At 37.7% G+C, this 18102-nt stretch overlaps 1 protein-coding gene across 3 annotated transcripts in view; it reads right to left on the bottom strand.

The window, feature by feature from the left end:
• Positions 1-18102, bottom strand: part of Dock10 (dedicator of cytokinesis 10) — a 234268-nt gene that overhangs the window by 57222 nt on the left and 158944 nt on the right. For all 3 annotated transcript variants that reach the window (XM_027942015.3, XM_027942017.3, XM_027942018.2), the window contains exons 14-24: positions 16898-16980; positions 14261-14383; positions 11582-11661; positions 9574-9761; positions 9009-9074; positions 7092-7184; positions 3775-3898; positions 3457-3578; positions 2749-2835; positions 1986-2078; positions 188-306 (exon numbers count right to left, since the gene is read on the bottom strand). In XM_027942015.3, the coding sequence (XP_027797816.2) occupies positions 188-306; positions 1986-2078; positions 2749-2835; positions 3457-3578; positions 3775-3898; positions 7092-7184; positions 9009-9074; positions 9574-9761; positions 11582-11661; positions 14261-14383; positions 16898-16980 (1178 nt within the window). The remainder of the gene's footprint in view (positions 1-187; positions 307-1985; positions 2079-2748; positions 2836-3456; positions 3579-3774; positions 3899-7091; positions 7185-9008; positions 9075-9573; positions 9762-11581; positions 11662-14260; positions 14384-16897; positions 16981-18102) is intronic.

The following is an 18102-nucleotide window of genomic DNA, read 5'->3' as shown; positions in this document are numbered from 1 at the left end:
AAGAAATCTTGCACTTTACTAATGATCCTAATAGGTTATTAGAAGGTAAGGATTCAAGAGTGAGAAATACTTAAATTTGAGATATGTTCAAATGCAGTGTAAACATTATTCAGTTAAAATCAAGCAATCAAGGTTTTGTGTAACCACAGATATGACATCTCTTCTCCCAAGGTGGTGCTATGGATACCTGGTGACAGTTGTACAGATTTCATCTTCCTCATTCTGCACCAGAACTTTGAAGAGCTGATTCAAAATTATAGGCAGAAAACTCATGATTGCTTGAATCTTTTCCACATTCAGTAAATTCTGTAGTAAATTGGCAGAAAAAAATATAGTTTAAAATTTAAAGCATGTTCTGGATTAAAGACATGAGACTCTAAAACTTCTAGAAAACTTCTGCAACACTGATTGAGGTAATAATTTTTTGGACATGATCACAAAAATATTGGTGACAAAAGTGAAAATAGACAATGGGAATTACATTTAAAACCTTCTTCCCAGCCTGTGATATCATCAACAGAGTAATGAGACAACCTGCTGGAGGGAATAAAATATCTGCAAACCATACATCAAATGAGGGTTGAATATTTGAAGTATATAAGGGACACAACAAAACCTCAACAGCAATTAAACACACAACAAAATTAAAAACCGGACGGAGGATCTGTAAGGACATTTCTCAAAAGACATACAAATAGTCAACAGGTATATGAAAAAGCGCTTTACATCATTAACCATAAGAGAAAGGCAAGTTAAAACCACATTGAAATATCCTCACACCATGAGAATGCTGTTATTAAAAAGGTGAAAAATAAGAAGTATTGGTGAGGATGTGGAATAAGGAATCCTGGTACATTATTGGTAGGAATGTAAATTAGACAGCCATCACGGCAAACAGCACGGAGTTCTCAAAAAAGTTAAAAGCAGGACAGCAATATGACCCTGCAATCCCATTACATATTCAAAGAAAATTGTATCAGAATATTGAAGAGACACCTGCTCTTCCAGGCCCATTAAGCATTATTCAAAATAGGAAGGAACATGGAATCAACCTGTGTCCATTAACAGGCCAATTAAGAAAATGTGGTAAACAGAATACTATACAGCCTTAAGAAAGGAAATCCTGTCATCTACAGCAACATGGATGAACGTGGTGGACATTATGAAATAATGTGAAATAAGCCAAGCACACAGAAATACAAATGCCACATGGTCTCAGTTATATGTGGAATCTAAAAAAAACTGAATGCATAGAAGCAGACAGTGGAAGAGTGGTTACTGGGGACAGGGGAATGGGTATTGGTGACATGCTGGTGAAAGCCTACATTTCCAGTAGACCAGAGGAGTAAGTTCAAGAGATCAATTGTATGGCATGGTGACGATAGTTAATAACAATTTATTTTATGTTTGACCATCTCTAAGAGAGTGGATTTTAAATTTTCCCACCACAAAGTATGATAAGTATGTGAGGTTGTGCATTTGCTTGATTTAGTCTTTGCACAATGTATACTTATTTCAAATTGTGTTGTACCTGATAAATATATGTATATAGTTCCATATGTAATTTTAATTAGTCAAATATGTAAATAAATAAATAAGGAAAATATAATAGAGCATGTTCTGCTGGTGTTTTTCAGAACTTGAATGTGAATATCGTGGCTCACCTTTCCCTGGCTCCATTCTTCACTAAGCTCAGCAGAGTGTGACGATAATTAAATATCTCCATTTAATTAACTACAGCAGATCCATTCTGATTTTTCAATCATTTTTGTTTTGGAGAACAATGATCTTTGCTTTATTCAACAGATAGAACTACTTAGATATCATGAAATAAAGTTATTTACTTTCTGAATTAATATCGCATTTTGAATCATCAGGGCTAGTCACCTCTTTGTTTGCTCCTCAGTGGACAGTGTGAGGTCTCTTTGGTCTGTTTTACCCTGGAGACCACTGGAGCTACTGGAGCTACTGGCACGTTGCCTTACCTTACAAGAGCGGACGAAATTCGAGGTAGGTGACTGGGACATGTCTTTCTCTCGTTTTTGGCACTCTTGGAAAAATGCGTTTACGTGCGGATCCTGCAACAGCAACAGATGTTTATTTCTGACGATGCACATGAGCTGGTCACCCACATTCAATGTGGTGTGAGATGAGCATTTCTGCAGGGCAGAGGCCTGGATGTACTGTACTGTGTCACGAAGCCTGAGTGACAAAGTTCCACCTTCACTGGGCCTTGGGGTCTATCGAAGGCTCCACCTGCACTGCAAAGCTCAGGTGCTCTGCCATCTCAGCCTCACCGGCTTTGCTGTCCTTCTTGGCCACGTGACAATGGGTGGAGAACTACTTCCCGGGGCTGAACTCCTTTTATTGTAAAGGTCCTTTGTTTATTCTTCCCACTCCTGCCTTTTTCATAGCATTCTACCAATTTCCCTTCCATACACAGGAAAGTATATTTTTTAATGGGCAGAGGGGTATTGGATGTTGTCCATGGAGGAAATCATACTGCAAAGGTGATATCATTCTGTTAAATGCTCTCCTGGTGTTTTGATCTCAAATTTTATGGCAGCTGGGCTTATAGGGTTGGGACATTCTATTTATCTTAAGAGAGACATAAAATTGTGCCCCAAATATCCTTCTTTGCAGTATTCAGTCACCTACCTCTGACTTGTCTCATCCTGTATGTACAGGAGACACCTTGTGATCTGGCATGTTAGAGAGGATGCTAATATCGCAGGACAATGTACCCACCTGAGTATTCACAGTGGATACAACGAATGTCGACACCTTGAAAAGTGGTTTGCCACCATCTACCCACTTGATGTCACTCCCTCCATGCTGCAAAAAAAAAGTTTGTCATTGTTACTATGATAATTCAAGGGAAAAAAATAGGTTATTTAATTTATGCTAATTGACCATCCTGATCCATTACTTGTACATTACTACAGATACGGAAAAGATGCAAATATATTAGGCCATATTGGCAGATGAGACCAATATGATATAAGGGTATTATGTTTAGTTTTATTTTTTCAAACATGTCCTCAAATCTCTTTTCCAAATATTTATCCATCTATTTCTTTATTTATGGGTACTGGGGATTGAACCCACGGGTGTTTTATCACTGAGCTTCATCCCCAGTCCTTTCTCTTTTTAGAGACAGGCTCTTGCTAAATTGCTGAGGCTGCCCTTGAACCTGCAATCCTTCTACCTCAGCCTCCCAAGTTGCTGCGATGGCAGGCGTGCACTGTGCCAGGCTGAAGGAATCACTTTTAATAGTTCACTTCTAGTAGGCATACACTAAACAAGAGCTTTGGAATACTGCTGGTGTATTTTGTTCATAAATATAATGGACACATATACTATGGTCTTCATCTTCTCAGCAGAGAAAGAAAGATAACCTCATGCCATTTAGCTGAAGTGTTTTTATTTTCTCTTAAATTATACATTACTCAATACCTTTCCACTTGCAGAATCTTGAATGCTTAAATAATCAGGAGGCAGACTTGTTGCTATCGGGATATTATACTCTTGAGAAGCTATCTGATCATGTTTCATCAGAGGAAGCCAAGCATAGCCCACTGTGCCAGAAAAAAAAGAAAGAGAAAAATTTGGAACACAAACCTCCATGGTAAGAAGGGGAAAATAAAGCTATTTATCACTTATGAACCCTAAACTTCACTAAAAAAATTCAATAAGTCAGAGCTTTTTAAAACACTCTCCAACTCAGATCAAACAGATGACATGCAAAGCCACTTGATGGCTTCTCTCAGTTACCTGATGTTTCCAGAGCCTCTTTCTTTTTGGCATTAGCTTTGGCATTGATGTCACATGTGACATGATAAAAAGAAAACAAAATATGGTGTTTCTCATGGAGCTGTGTTGGTAGCTCAATTTTCACCTGCAATGAAAGACATCATAGTTGTACTGAGATTAAAATGATTTGTACAGAGTCAAAGCAAGACGAAGAACAGCCACTTAAAAAATTTTAACTTAAATCTAGCTCCATACTTAATAGAATTGGGTGTACTGATTTAATTCTCAATAGATATCTATGTTGCTAGCAGTAATATACTATTTTTACTTCTTCACTGTGGTGAATGATGATATTTAGACTATTTAGTGTTTCTCATTAGACAATTTATGGTACTAGAATATGGATTAAACACACACATGCATCAGCACACACAAATATACAACTATAGAACCTAAAGAGGCAGATTAGGGAACTATCAGTAAGAAACAAATTGAATAAATAGTAAGCCCTTGCTTCATGTGCAGCTGGACTAGTTGCACGAGCATCACTTGGAAGCTCACTAGAGATTCAGAATCTCAGACTCCAGCCCAGGTGCACTGACTCAGAAATCCGCATTTAATACCTCCCAGGAAATTCATGTGCACATTGTTGAGAAACATGGCAGCAGTATGTGGTGTAAGTTAAGCATGGAATCTATTCCTTTAAAAAAATTACAAAAGCATATGAAATGAGTTATTGTGGCAGCTAAATAATGAGCCATTTTATGATGTGGTCATGCTGAAGCTGAATAAGTGCCTCTGAATAAACAGATGTAAAACATAACATTGATATAGGTTGCTCCATACTTCTGGAAAGAAGTGCTATGAAATAATTATATTTTATGGCGTCTTTCAGATTTCAGAGCCTGTTGCTATTTAACAGTCCCCCCTCCCAAAGGTCTTGTGAATAAGATTGTACAGAGGTGGGAACCAAGGCCAGAGACACTAGGGGGCTCTGGGTGACTAAGAGTGTGGTATTAGGATCTTCCAGGACAAGGACCCACATCTTTTGATGACCACTTAACATTGAAATTCCAAGATCTGTTTAGGCAAGCAGTAAGGCAATAGCTACATCAACTATCTATCAGCATGTTTATTAGATGGTCTGTGTGTCTAGCTAAATTTATTTTCACATTGTTCTAGAAAAGATGTTAGAACAGACTTTTAAAAGTGTGGTCCCTTGAACAGCAGAATTACTGTCACCTGGAAACTTGTTTTAGAAATGCAAATTCTTAGGCCCTACCCAGACCTACTGAATACCAAAATCCGGGGTAAACTCTGCTTCAACAAGCCTACCAGGTAATTCTGATATGTGGTGAAGATTGAGAATCCCTAGGTTTGGATCATTCACAAATTTACCTCTGCTTTATATACCAGCCTGCTCATCTCATTATAAAAGCCAACATACTTTTCAAAATATGCAATAATAATGCAATAGAAAGACATTTTCTTTTTTAGATGATAGTAAGAACACATGAGAAGCAATTAAGAATTTCAGTTAACTAAATGTTAATGAAAATGCTCTTCACTTAAGAAATATTGAAAATATATTTAACAGTGCCTTGAAAGAATTAATGTAATAAAATTCTTTGCCATAATAAAGAAATTAGTTTTAAATCTGCCCCATAGAGATCACCAAGTTGTTTATTACATACCTACTCTCATGTGGAAATAGAAAACATTGTGAATGAGAAAGAGTAAAAGCCAGTGTTACCAACAGTCAGACAGTAATGAAAAAAAAAAAAATACAGACCTCATCTATCTACAGAGAATGCAACTTTCAGAGGGGCTCTGTCAAAGGGCCAATGAATACAATAAATATTCTGTAATGTGATGATAGCTGTTTCCCTTAACTCTTCTTGCCCTCTGTCCTGAATTTATAGAAGAAAATTAAGAGCATTAAGTGAATATGGAGGTACGAGATAAGGTCATATAGGTTGGCTCGTGGGTGTTCCTTTAATTAGTTTTAAAATGATTAATGTGAAGCAAGATATGGGGACAGAAAAATAGCTCCACAAACATATCCTCCATGTTTTGATACCCAGAACCTGTGACTGTTGCCTTACGAGGTAAAAGGGATTTTGCAGATGGATGAAGTCGAGGCCCAGGAGATGGGACAATCATTCTAGGTTTTTCAAGGAAAAAATGGTGTAATGACAAAGGTCCCTTCAGGAGGAAGGCAGGAGAGTCAGAGTCAGAGATTGAGGGCAGAAGCAGAAGTCAGTGATGAGATGGCCAGAAAGGAGTCACAAGCCAAGGCATGTTGGCAGCCTCCAGCGGGTGGAAAGGCGAGGAAATAGTGCTCCTCTAGAACTTTCAGGAGGCCTGGCAGCCCTGCTGAGGCCTCCATTCCAGCCCTGGTGCAACGTTTCATACCTCTGACCTCCAGAACTAGGAAATATCAAATGCATGCCACTAAATGTCAGCAATGTCTTGTAGCATCCAACAGGAATTGCATGTATGAGGTGTGATATTTTGAATCCCAAATATTATATTAGTGGGTTGCATTGGTTCAGCTTTAGGGTTAGAAATTCTATTTAATCCCTGAAACTCATCTGTCTGAAGGTGTTTAAAACAGAAGCCAACCTGTGTATAGTAGTTCCTTTTCACCCAGTGATGTTTTCTTTATGCCTTATGCAGCGTGGTGAAGCTGCTGTATCTGGAATCACATGGCCTGGTTTGAATTCTGACTGTCACTTTACTGTGTGCCCTTGGCAAGTCACTTGACTCCTCTGAGAATCACTTTCCTCATTCATAAAACAGGAAGGTCACGGTAGTGCCTTCTTCTCAGATGGCTGTTGGAATGAAGTGAGGTGCCGTGTGGGGGAATGTAGCCTGGTGCCTGGCACACTGCAGGAGCCTTGAGTTAGCCAGGGGAGGACATTTTTCTGCCATGCTGAGATGAGGGGCTCCAAGGTCATGCAGGTCACAAGCAATGATGCTGGCTCCTACTCTGGTCCTTTGTTCTTTCCATTATATGAAATGCTGCCAATGGTTGGCAAAGCTATCTAACATATTTTTTTTATACTGACTAATGCAATAAAAGAAAAAAAATTAGTCTCTTTAAAAAGAATGATACAATAAAAACATCACATTTTCAAGGTCATTCCTATGCTGAAATACTTGAATTTGCAAAATACTCCAGGAACAACTGTCCATTAAGTAGGTTATAAATCTTGGTGAGTACGACCCTGCCAAAGCAGGTCTTAGTCTTACTGTGGTCTAGAGACAGTGTTTATCTGACCCACTCATCCATCCTTTTTAGGAGTTGCTGGGGGCAATGGAGGCCTGGTTCTTACCTCATCAGAGAAATCCGGATTCTGGGAGTGGTGCAGAACGGCAGTGTAGGCAGCTGAGGTAAAGAGGGGCCCTCCAGGTTTTCCATAAATACACTGTTTTAAAAAGTTATGAGTTGAAAAAAGTAAGTGTCTGAAATTATCCCTAAGTGAAAAAAAATTTCACAACTCTTTAGTTATCAATCTCAGGACAAAGACACACTTTGTAATAACTTGCCAGGCTCACCTGGCATCCAGTTAACTTTGAAAATCTTTGGTGGACTACCCACATTTATCATACAATGGGATGATGATTGTAAAATATGAAAGCCTGTATTCATCTTTTAGATATTTCATGAGGGTCAAATACTTGGACCAATTTACTAACTAACTGGGTTTTTTTTTTTAACTTTTTTTTTTTTTTCTGGAGACTGAACCCAGAGTGTTGTGCATGCTAGGTAAGCACTCTACTCCTGAGCCCCATTCTCTATCTAGCTTTGGATTACCATGAGCTTGGTGCTAACTTGTTCAAGATCCCTGCAGAGTGGTTTCTTGAAGGAGCCGATGGAACCGGCTGTGGTCCAGGTTAAGGTCCTGGGTGACCACAAGCTGGGTTGGAACCCAATCCCGGGCATGCCAGCTGGCAGGATAGATCTAGCTCTAGGCTTTACCACATTGCACTGTTATGGTATCCCAGCCTCAAATCAAGCCAGAGGAAGAGATCTGGCACTTCCTAGTAGTATAGTTTACAAGCCTCGTTAGCCCAAAGGTGAGGGCCCTTCTTATGGAGTCTGACAGCCGGCCTTGCTGTATCTTTGTATGATGTCCAGAATGCACTGAAGCAGAGAACCCCACACCTCTGACTTTCTTTCCTACAATTTTCCTGGTAAAAACGCTGCTGCAACAGGCCGGGTGTGTTTGCTGCCTGGTCACTGTCTTTGTTTGCTTGACAATTATGTTTCATTTTAATATTTCTTTCCTAATGTGAATGCTGCTGTGGAGCCTGTTACTGTGACTATTGATAGTGGTTCAAGATTATTTTGAAGAATTCTTCCTCTCTACTCTAAATGACTCATTCATCCTCAAATTGATCATCCTTTTTCTGAACAGTGCCACCAACCTTCTTGGTAGCATAAATTAGAGGATTTGATTTGTACCTGACAAAGTGTTTTAAAAGATTATCACAAATAATGGTGGGGTTAGTTAGAAGTTAGCTCTGTTCTCATTGCACTGATTTACTGAAATCGGTAAGATCTGGCAGCAGGCCCACTAAAAATAATTTCCCCCTCCATCTTTCATAAGTTACTTTATGTTGTTTGAAGCCCCTAAGATAAAACAATATATATCAAACAGAAATTATAAAAAAAATAATAAAAAGCTATCTGGTTGCAGTTTTATAGGTTATAATAAATCAGTTCATACAAACCTCACAGCTTTTATTTGATCTTATTAAATCATATGATTAACAACCAGCATTGACTTTCCAGAACCATTTTCCAGGCCCACAGACCCTTGGCCACAGCCCTGCTCTTAAATGTGAGCATCTCTAGGCCCACTGTATTGGCTATCAGGCCAGCATGCAGCACAGATCACTGGGAAGCCAGCCAAGGTGCGCCATTTTGAATAAAGCTCTCTGAGTCCAGAGCTGGGCTAATTTTTGAAAAGGGCAGATTCTGCCAGATGGGAATCTTTGCATTTATTTTACATTAAAACGGTTTCCTTTATACCAATCATGAAAAGCTAAGAGAGCTATAAGATTGACATTTCTAAAAGATTGAGTTAACAATGGCTATTAAATCAGGGGCATTTCAGAAAATCTAAAACAAATGTATTGAAATGCTCTTCTTTCAACCACACTCACATAAAAAGCCCCTCAATGGCACAAAGAACAGAAGCACTCCCTCCCTCTTTACGCTGTGTCCCCTGGCTGAGTTGGCTCACCTTCATGGGCTTGGCTCCTTCTGCATCAGAATTTTTGAATTCAATGCACACAGTTATATTTCGTGCCTGAAATTACAGTGAGGAAAATGGAAATCGCAATTTCCTCTTAAATAACACCCCAAAACAATCTAAGTGCCTAAAATAAGTAGCTTCTAATTAAATCTGAAAAATGTAGAATACCCAGCATTTTCTTGTGACATTATCCACAGTGCTCAGAAATAGCAAAAAATTTGGAAAGATTTAAAAGGAAAGAAAGAGTTCATATTGAAAGGGGCCGGCGTGCTATTTTAAGAGGATTGCAAGAAATGAAACAAAAAGAAAAGTCTAGATCAAATTTATATAGGGCCAATTTCAGAAGAGATTATTAATATGTTACAAAACTATGCAAATTTAAACATTTCTAAAATTAACCTCTCACTGCCTCTTACTGAGCATTTTCTCCAATGTTTTTTAATCGCAAAGTGTTGGCCCACCACAATCTGCAGTTGCCTTTTCAAGAAACCATCTTGTATGGTATAAGTGTGGTGAAGAGAAATGACATCACAGAAATTCGGGTCATACGTACCTTGTTGAAGCATTTCTGGCTGTCATATTTGAGGTGTTTGGGGTAAATGTAAATTTGATTTTTGTATACTCTATAAGGACGACAATGCTTTGTTGAGTCATATATAAATTCTTCCACCTCCACTGTGGGCTCTGAGTCAGCCATCACGTTGAAAGGCTTGACAGGGATAAAGGACGATGTTACACAGTCTTAAAAAATCAGAAAATAAGAGTTTGTCATTTAATATGGTTCTTTTTTTAAGCAAACAATATTTAACATATTTTCAAATGAACTGCAAACCAGACTTGTGTACCAATTGATGTAAAGTGACACTAATCATGAAAAATTTGTAGGGTATACACATGTTACATGTTTCATATCAAAACTCAGGTTCTAAAAACTGGTAAATCTTTGAGATGGATGTATAACTGTTTTCTTTTTGTCATATTTTCTAATTTAAAAAGTAAATTTTAGCTAATGATCCTCTAAATATGCTAACTAGATATTATAAGGGGCAATCCACTGAGCTTTGCTACACTACTAGAAAAATAATAGAGAAATTGATATATGACAGAATAAACCCTTTTCCAATGGGTTTGTTACTGCTAATACCAGGTGGATTAATACTAATTTCTCCCTGAAGGATGATTTCACAGCAAGGGCCTGAAGGTCTCTCTCTACATTATTTGTTATGTGACATTTTATTTTTCGCTTTAATTTTTACAAACTTTTAAAATGTAACTTTGTAGGAATGGCCTAAGAAAGAAGAGAGAAAAGACCATTAGGAACTTATAAATGAAAACTTCTGTCACTAAATAATTTGGGGGCTGAAGTTGTGCTACTGAGTAAGGCCTTCCTCCTTCCTTTACCTGGAGGGAATCGTCCTGTGTTCAGATAAAGCACAATGACTAGCTGTGTGTGCTTGGGAATTAGGTTACGATTTTTTTCCAAAAATCAATTATAATATTTTTATTGTATGCTCAAATTTCTTTAACTTCCCACAATTCTTTATGAAAGAATATTTAGTTTCCTCTTTTCTTGTTTTACTTTACCATGGGTAATAATAATCCTGTTTCCCAAATCAAGAAGAAATGGCTAGTTTATCCTCTGTTTTCTGGTACCAATCAATATAAAAGTGATTTGGAGTCAGGGCTCATGTTAGAGGGTTCATTATGTTCCATATGAGGATGATTTATGGAAAATTACAAGAACAGAAAACTTAATAGTGCAAACGGTAATCCAGATATCCTGCGGTAATAACCCTCTCTGGTTGTGGTTCAGTATAGGAAGCCTTAATTCATTCTAAATTCTAAAACTCATTTGCAGGCTAATAGCAACCCATGAAATTCTACTTTATACTAAGCAAAGAAGGATTTTTTTTATCATATTCTGAAAAACATAGATTCTGAGTAGTAGCAGAGTCAAACGATATTTCAGTTCTAATCACTGCCCATTCACTTGGGTGGCTGCACGTGGTGTTTAGAGGAACCCTTTGGTAGCACAGTATGGCAGAACCTGCTTCTATTATGAGTGAGAGGAACTGGATAGAATATAAATCTTCTCCTGTGGATTATCAGTTTATCCATACCTGAACCTGACTTTCCTCATTTGCAACCCTCCAGGGTTTTTAGGATTAAATGATACAATCTTGCTGGGTATTAAACAAAATGTTATGCTGCTCAGAATATAGCCTTGTGATATTCATTGTCTGCCTTAATGGAGAAATAAGAAGCCCTACATTTCTTTCTTTTTTGGTGGTGCTGGGAATTGAACCCAGGGCCTTGTAGGTGTGAGGTAAGCATTCTACCAAATGAGCTAAATCCCCAGCCCAAGAAGCCCTACATTTCTATAGCATAATGATTTACATTTCCATGAGTTTTCACTTTGGAAAAAACAACAACAATAAAAAGCCCTCAAAATCTGATAAGCAGCCAGTTAAACAACCAGCCAACCAACCCACAAAACAAACAAAAATAACCCCACTAAATATTCAGAACTCTACAACTGAACTGTGATGTCATCATCATACTTGGATGCTCCAGAGGAATGCTGTCAACAGTGATATCCAGGCTTCCGGGGATGGTCTGCATTTTGCTTATTCGGTCAGCCCTGTGAAAGTACACAAGCACAGACACACACACACACACACACACACACACACACACACAGAGTATTATTTTCAGTTTCAAGAAAAAAGTATTCTGCTAAAATTCTGAGGTTTGAAAAGGTCAACAACGGTAGACCCCAAATAATATTGCGTGATTTCTTTTAGCTAGTTTAACTTTGAAAACTAAAAATTTTTGTGCTATTGCAAATTATTAAAAAAACAGTGGGGAGTAAAGCCACACATATTCTGAAGAGTACTTTGAATTTATTTTTACTCAACTTCAGATAACACTTATAAAAATGGCCAAACAAGTACAATAGTAAGTCACATAGTTTTGTTACCAAAGCATTTGAATCTGCTTAAGCAACCCTCTTTCATGCTGAGAGTCAAGGTCTGAGAACAAGGCTGGCTCTGCCACAGTTGCTAAAAGTTTGCAATCTTCCTCTACCCACACCAAGCAGGACTTCCCCAACTTTGGCCTTCTGTGACTATGTCTCCTTCCCCACCCACATCACTCCCTCCCTCTCCTACACCGTCTGTCTCACTAACTTTTCATTACGGTAGCATGGAACTTACTGATGATAATTTCAAGCATCATGCCCCTCCGGGCATGATTCCACTTTGAAAGGTGGAATAATTACAGTATTGAATCAGAGCCAGCTCTTCCCAGCTTGGGAGAGTGGATTGTAATAATTATTTTTTTTAGGAATTTTGCCTGCCAGTGGTTAAACTCAGCTGGTATTAAAATTAAATCATATTAACTTAACATTAATCAGTTGTATTAACACAAGGTGTTAATACATTCAAAAGATGTTAAACATTCAAAACTTATCACTACCTAATGACCATATTACGTGATAAGATTGTCTGTGCCCTTGAGTTTGTTCACTTCAATCTGTAGGGTCCGCATCTCTTCCTAACCCCACGTTCAGTGACGTCCCAGGGGTAGCTTGAAATCACCAATGGCAGGAGAATTTATACCAGAGGAATTGGCCATTGGCACAAATCAGTTTTTTCTCTAGAAAGTCTGTTGTTCCACATTTATCAGCCTACCACTGAGAATAAATGTCATAAATTGTGAGACTTCAATGAAATAATTTGATGTTGGCTCTGCATTGTGTATTATAGCTGTCCCCTTAACTACCACAGTGATATCTCTTCTTGCCAATCACTGATAACATGGGTTTTGTGAGAATTCGGGTTCTTCCTATTTATATGAGAACACCCAAAAACATTTTGCCTGTTCCTTTTGTTGGCTTGGCATCATCACCTTCCATACTTTAGTGTGCTGGCAAAAAAGCAAAGAGGAAAAGCACTCTTAAATGTCACATGTGGCTGGGTAGCCTTGCAAGATCATGGTTTGGTTCTGGTGAGGAGGTTTGATGAGCAAAGGAAGGAAGGTCTCCTCGGGTCAGGCGGGCCCTCATAAGATGGCAAAGAAATTAGATTGCTTCAGGGCCTCCTCTGAGATTTCACTTCTCATCTTTATTTTTCTTTCTTAAGTTTATGTTCTTCCAGAATAAAAAAGAACATTGGACAAACTTCCCCTCTAGTTAAATAGAAATAGATCATCTACTGATGCTGCAGAAAAAATCATGCTTGTTTTATAATCTCATATTATTTTGTTGAGGATAAAATTAATTGATAGGAGATTGCTGATTCTTAAGTGAGAGACGCAGAGAGGTAATATTTAGGAAAGGGTATGAGAATACTGTGTAGTTTAGAGGGCTAACAGTTTTAGATAAGTAGCTTAATGAAAGACCTTATCGTCTCCAGATGTTGGGAATATGGGTGATTCACTTAAAAAATGTTGTGGCTTTTATAGTTTCCTTCTCTTAGCTTTCAGCTATCTTTTCTGAAAGTATTTGACCAAAATATTAAGAGCGATTATATTTATAGCAATATAATTGTTCTGCGGGGTTTTAAAATATGGTCCTAAAACTCCTTAACACTCCTCCTGCGTCTGTCTATGTTACCTTCCTTTGTACCTAGACTCTGTGACAGCTTGACAGTAAACTATGAGAGTGGCACTGTGACAGTCTCCAGGCCTGGCACTTAAACTGGCAGTTGTCTTTTCCTGTCTCTGAGGACACTTGTTCTTAGAACCAAGCTGCATGCCATGAGGAATTCAAAGTATCTCATGAGTGGCTCCCAGGGAAGAAGAACAAGGTCCAGAGCCACAGGTGTGGCTGAGCTCCCAGACAATGACCAGCACCAGGCACTTGGGAAGAGGATCCTCTGACCCCAGCTGACCTCTCTAAGTCCATCCCACATATGGAAAAGACAAGCTCTCCTGCCCAGCAGAGCTCAACTTTTGGACTCACGAATAAAATATGTGGTGTTATTTCAAGCCACTAAATTTTGGGGTGGTTCTTACACAACTGAAGATAACAGACATAGCTCCACATTTCATGATCCTTCCATATAATTCTGGCAAACAGACACCTGTGCACCATTTGGACATACATGAAATCATCTGAAAAGCATCTGCCTCGGGATGGGTTTGCACATTTGAGACTCAGATAATCATTACAGGGAGAGAACAAATCAATGGTAGCAATATGGCTAATGTTAATTTCAAGAGCAACCGAAAAATCATACCTTCTATAATCAGACACCAGTTTAAGGAGATCCTCTGTTGAAATCTTGCTACTTTCTTGTCTATACAGGGGTGAAAATCTTGAGTCTCTGTCCACATTTCCCTGGTTGTCCTTAAATACAGATCTGAAAGAAAATAATATTTATTTAGGTTGGTATTTGGTTACTGCTGAGAGAGTTGTGATTTTAAGGTGAGTAAAGAAATATTTGATTTGTAACGGAAGAAACTATAAAGCAAAAAAAAAAAAAAGAAAATTTAGATAAAAGTTTCATTTACATTGTATTTTGTTATGTTTAGTTTTGTATTTCAATTTTATGTCTAAAGTGATAGGAGTCAATATTACAACTTTTTAAATGATATCTCACATGTAGTAATTTCAATCAAAACTCTGGAATGTTTGTGGGACATGCTATTCTTTTTCATTATTTCTTCAAGACATCCTAAACCTGGACCAGACAGGACCACTTCACTTTGGGTGGAACCATTAGGATTTACAAGTAGACAAGAGTGGGATTGTATCTGAATGTAGAAGGTGAAACATTTTTGTGGAGATAAATGGGCCTTGACTGAATTTTGAGGACAGATATACAGATAAAATGGAGGCAACCTGAATCAGATTTTTGTATTAAATGAGAATAAGATGACCTGAGCCACTGTTCCTTTTCCTTGACCCATTTTATTGAAACATAGAGATTTAATTAAAATGCATAAATTATTTTTGTGCAGATAATACAATGTCAGGCAGGGCTTGCTTCAGGTGCACAGTATCCTTAGTCTCAGTGTTTTCTTTATTACACTTTATACTTTATCACACAATGTGCTGGCCAAAGAAAAATTAGATCCACACATAACTGCTTTGTCTTCAATGTTAGAGAACAGGGGAGTTATGCCACCTAATCACTACTCCTTTTTATGGGGTACATATTTATTCTCATTAATCCTTGCAACAGTAAATTATTCACCTGCAATCTTTTTTGTAGAATGAAAAACTGAACAATGGAAGTAAAGACAGACCATAAGTAACTGGCTAAGTTTACTTGGCTTACACAGAATAGGGCTAGGATTTTCAGTCCAGCTCTGTTTAGCTCTAAAATGCTTGCTTCTAAAATCTCTGAACAATGTGTTCATGATTATCAGTTTGCTGTGTAGGAATATTTCATTTTGTCAAGGGCCATTTTGCCTCCACTTTCCCCAATAGGTGAGGTTAGAGAATAATAAGCAATCTGAAAATGTTTGATCAGTGAATTATAACTAGTTATCCTTTCTATGAAAGCTCATGAGAAATAAAAATAATTAAGTGCATCGTGAGAGTTTCAATGTATAATATCTTCTCATGTGGAATATGCTGGCATTAGCTGTCGCTGTAAGGGAAGATAGTAAGCAGAGATGAAGTAACACTCACGATCGACTTCTTGCCAAATACTTTTGCATCTGAGACCATGTGCACTTCCTTTGGGCATGCACTATCATCTCCATTCTGGAGATGAAGACCCTGAGCCTCGGAGAGGAAACATGCCCAGAGTTACAGCAAGTGCTGATCTGGACCATGCTTGTCAGGCTCTTGGGCCTTTTCCTCCCTTGCTTTGGGTTGCTTTAGGGAAAATTAGTTCTTGGAGACTGCATTAGTCTATTTTAGTTTACTGCAGCCCATACTTAGACATTTTTTCTTCCTTCACCTAGGGTTCCCTGATTTTAAATAATGACCTCACAACAATGACAAATACTGATGAGGTTTCCCATGAATATACTCACCATTTTAGATCAACTGTGTGACCTATAAATGCCATAACAGGTTAAAGAACCTTTTGGACTTTAAATTTATTGCCACTGTAAAACTGTTACTGATATTCAAATGAATACTTAAAAGGCTGTCTCGTTTTGTAACTCTAATTAACATCTTCTAGTTCATTCAGTTTGTACACTGTTGACCTTTACCTTTTTGTCTTTGTTAGTGCATGGCAGGCTGTAATTCTTATACTAACAAGGACATAAAGAGAGGAGGAGGTCAATGTAACTGATGTTAAAGCAGATCTGAACAGCAGGTTTTGTTCTTCACATGGAGGATGTGTCCAGGTGGATGATTCCACCATCAATGCCCATAGGATTCAAAATTTTTATCAGAATCAATTGGCACAGATAAATTTGGTTCTGCTAATCTGTACCAAAATCAAAGACAGATTAAAAGATTGATCTGATGTTTGCATTTGGACATCCAGATACAGACCTGAGCTCTATTCACAGATGAAAACATGCAACTGCTTAGGAAATCAGTGTAACCCTCTGAATTTTATGCGTATCAGCTCAGGGCTGACATAATATTAAGGGTTTGTTGAACCAAGTATACACAGTAAACAATTTATGACTTTGATCTGACATCTACAAATAATTCACAGCACTATTGGTCACGCCCACCATTGTACACACATCAGGACCTTCTATAATGAGCTGTCTTGATAAAATACCTTGTGAAATGTGTCTCTGGGAAGCTGGAAATGTTTATGAAAATGACTACATTAGAATTCTTGTAGGTGTTGGTATATTAAAAATAACAGGTAAAACAAAGGTGTCCAAAACAGAAGCTTCTAACTAGGCAGACTATAAATGAACTTCTCTTCTGTTGGTTGCAATGATCAACTTACCTCACTGCCCAAGCAAATGGCATGCGGTATTTCCCCAATTTGCTGCAGAACTGCCTGTTGGATTTTAGTATCTTTTGTGCATACTAAAGAAAAAATAAAAATATTGTTTAGGAATGATACTTTATGAAATGCAGATGTACTAAATACTTCATATTATCTTGTAGCGAATTTGAGTGGAACTTTGTCTTACTGGTCCACGGATTCTACTTTAAAAAGACCCCAATGATAGCCTCTGTGTTCAAATTATTATAGAGCATTTTTTTCCCTTTTATTTGGAAATTCCAAGTAGAGGAAATTCCAAATGTAAAAAGTACCCTTGTCTTATAATACTGTTTTCTTTTCTTGACTTAAAAGACCTTAAAATGTTGAATGAAAAATGTATCAAATTTACATTTCCAGTCTGTACTCTATCTTCTTTGATTCATACAATAGAGGTCAGAAGACTTGTTCTGTAAAGGGCTTCTTGGGCCACATGGTCTCTATCACAACTTCCTGACTCTGTTGCTATGGGACAGAAGCAACCGTCCATAATAAATGTGACTGTGTTTGAATAAAACATTATATAAAAAAAGCAAATGGCAGCTGGGGCTGTAGCTCAGTGGCAGAGCATTTGCCTAGCTTGTGTGAGGCACTGGGTTCGATCCTTAGACCCACATAAAGATAAACAAATAAAATAAAGGCATGCTGTCCATCTACAACTACAAAAAAAAAAAAGTAAATGGCAGGCTGGATTTAGCTTGAAGACCTTAGTTTGCCAAATCCTGAATTAAGGGACTCTCACAAATACGTTAAACTCTGTCCTTATTATTACACTTCTTCAAATTCAATTCTTATGAATTATTTCCTTAATATCTTTCCTTTGCATGGAAAATAGCTGTTTGTTTTTTTTATTAGACAGTAACATTTGATTATTTTAATAGAAAAGAAGAAAGTAGAAAAATATTACCTGTAGGTTCATTACTCAAAGAACTTGCTGTATTTCTTTTGTTCTTTCCTACTTCACTTAGGTGTTGGCAAAATTTGATGTATAATTGTCTATCTTACTTATTCACTTAGTTTATCATCTGCATTGCTGATATTTTAGCAAACTGTATTCACTTGTTTGTACTTAGATTATCGTAATTTTTCATTATTGTAAATATTTTGATCCTTGGGGCTAAAACTTTATTCACACTTAAATTTGCTTTTACCCATAAATTCTCAGA

The sequence above is a fragment of the Marmota flaviventris genome, chromosome 11 (assembly GCF_047511675.1).
Source record: "Marmota flaviventris isolate mMarFla1 chromosome 11, mMarFla1.hap1, whole genome shotgun sequence".
In the NCBI taxonomy this organism is placed as follows: Eukaryota; Metazoa; Chordata; class Mammalia; order Rodentia; family Sciuridae; genus Marmota; species Marmota flaviventris.
This window is presented reverse-complemented; position numbering and strand designations above follow the sequence as displayed.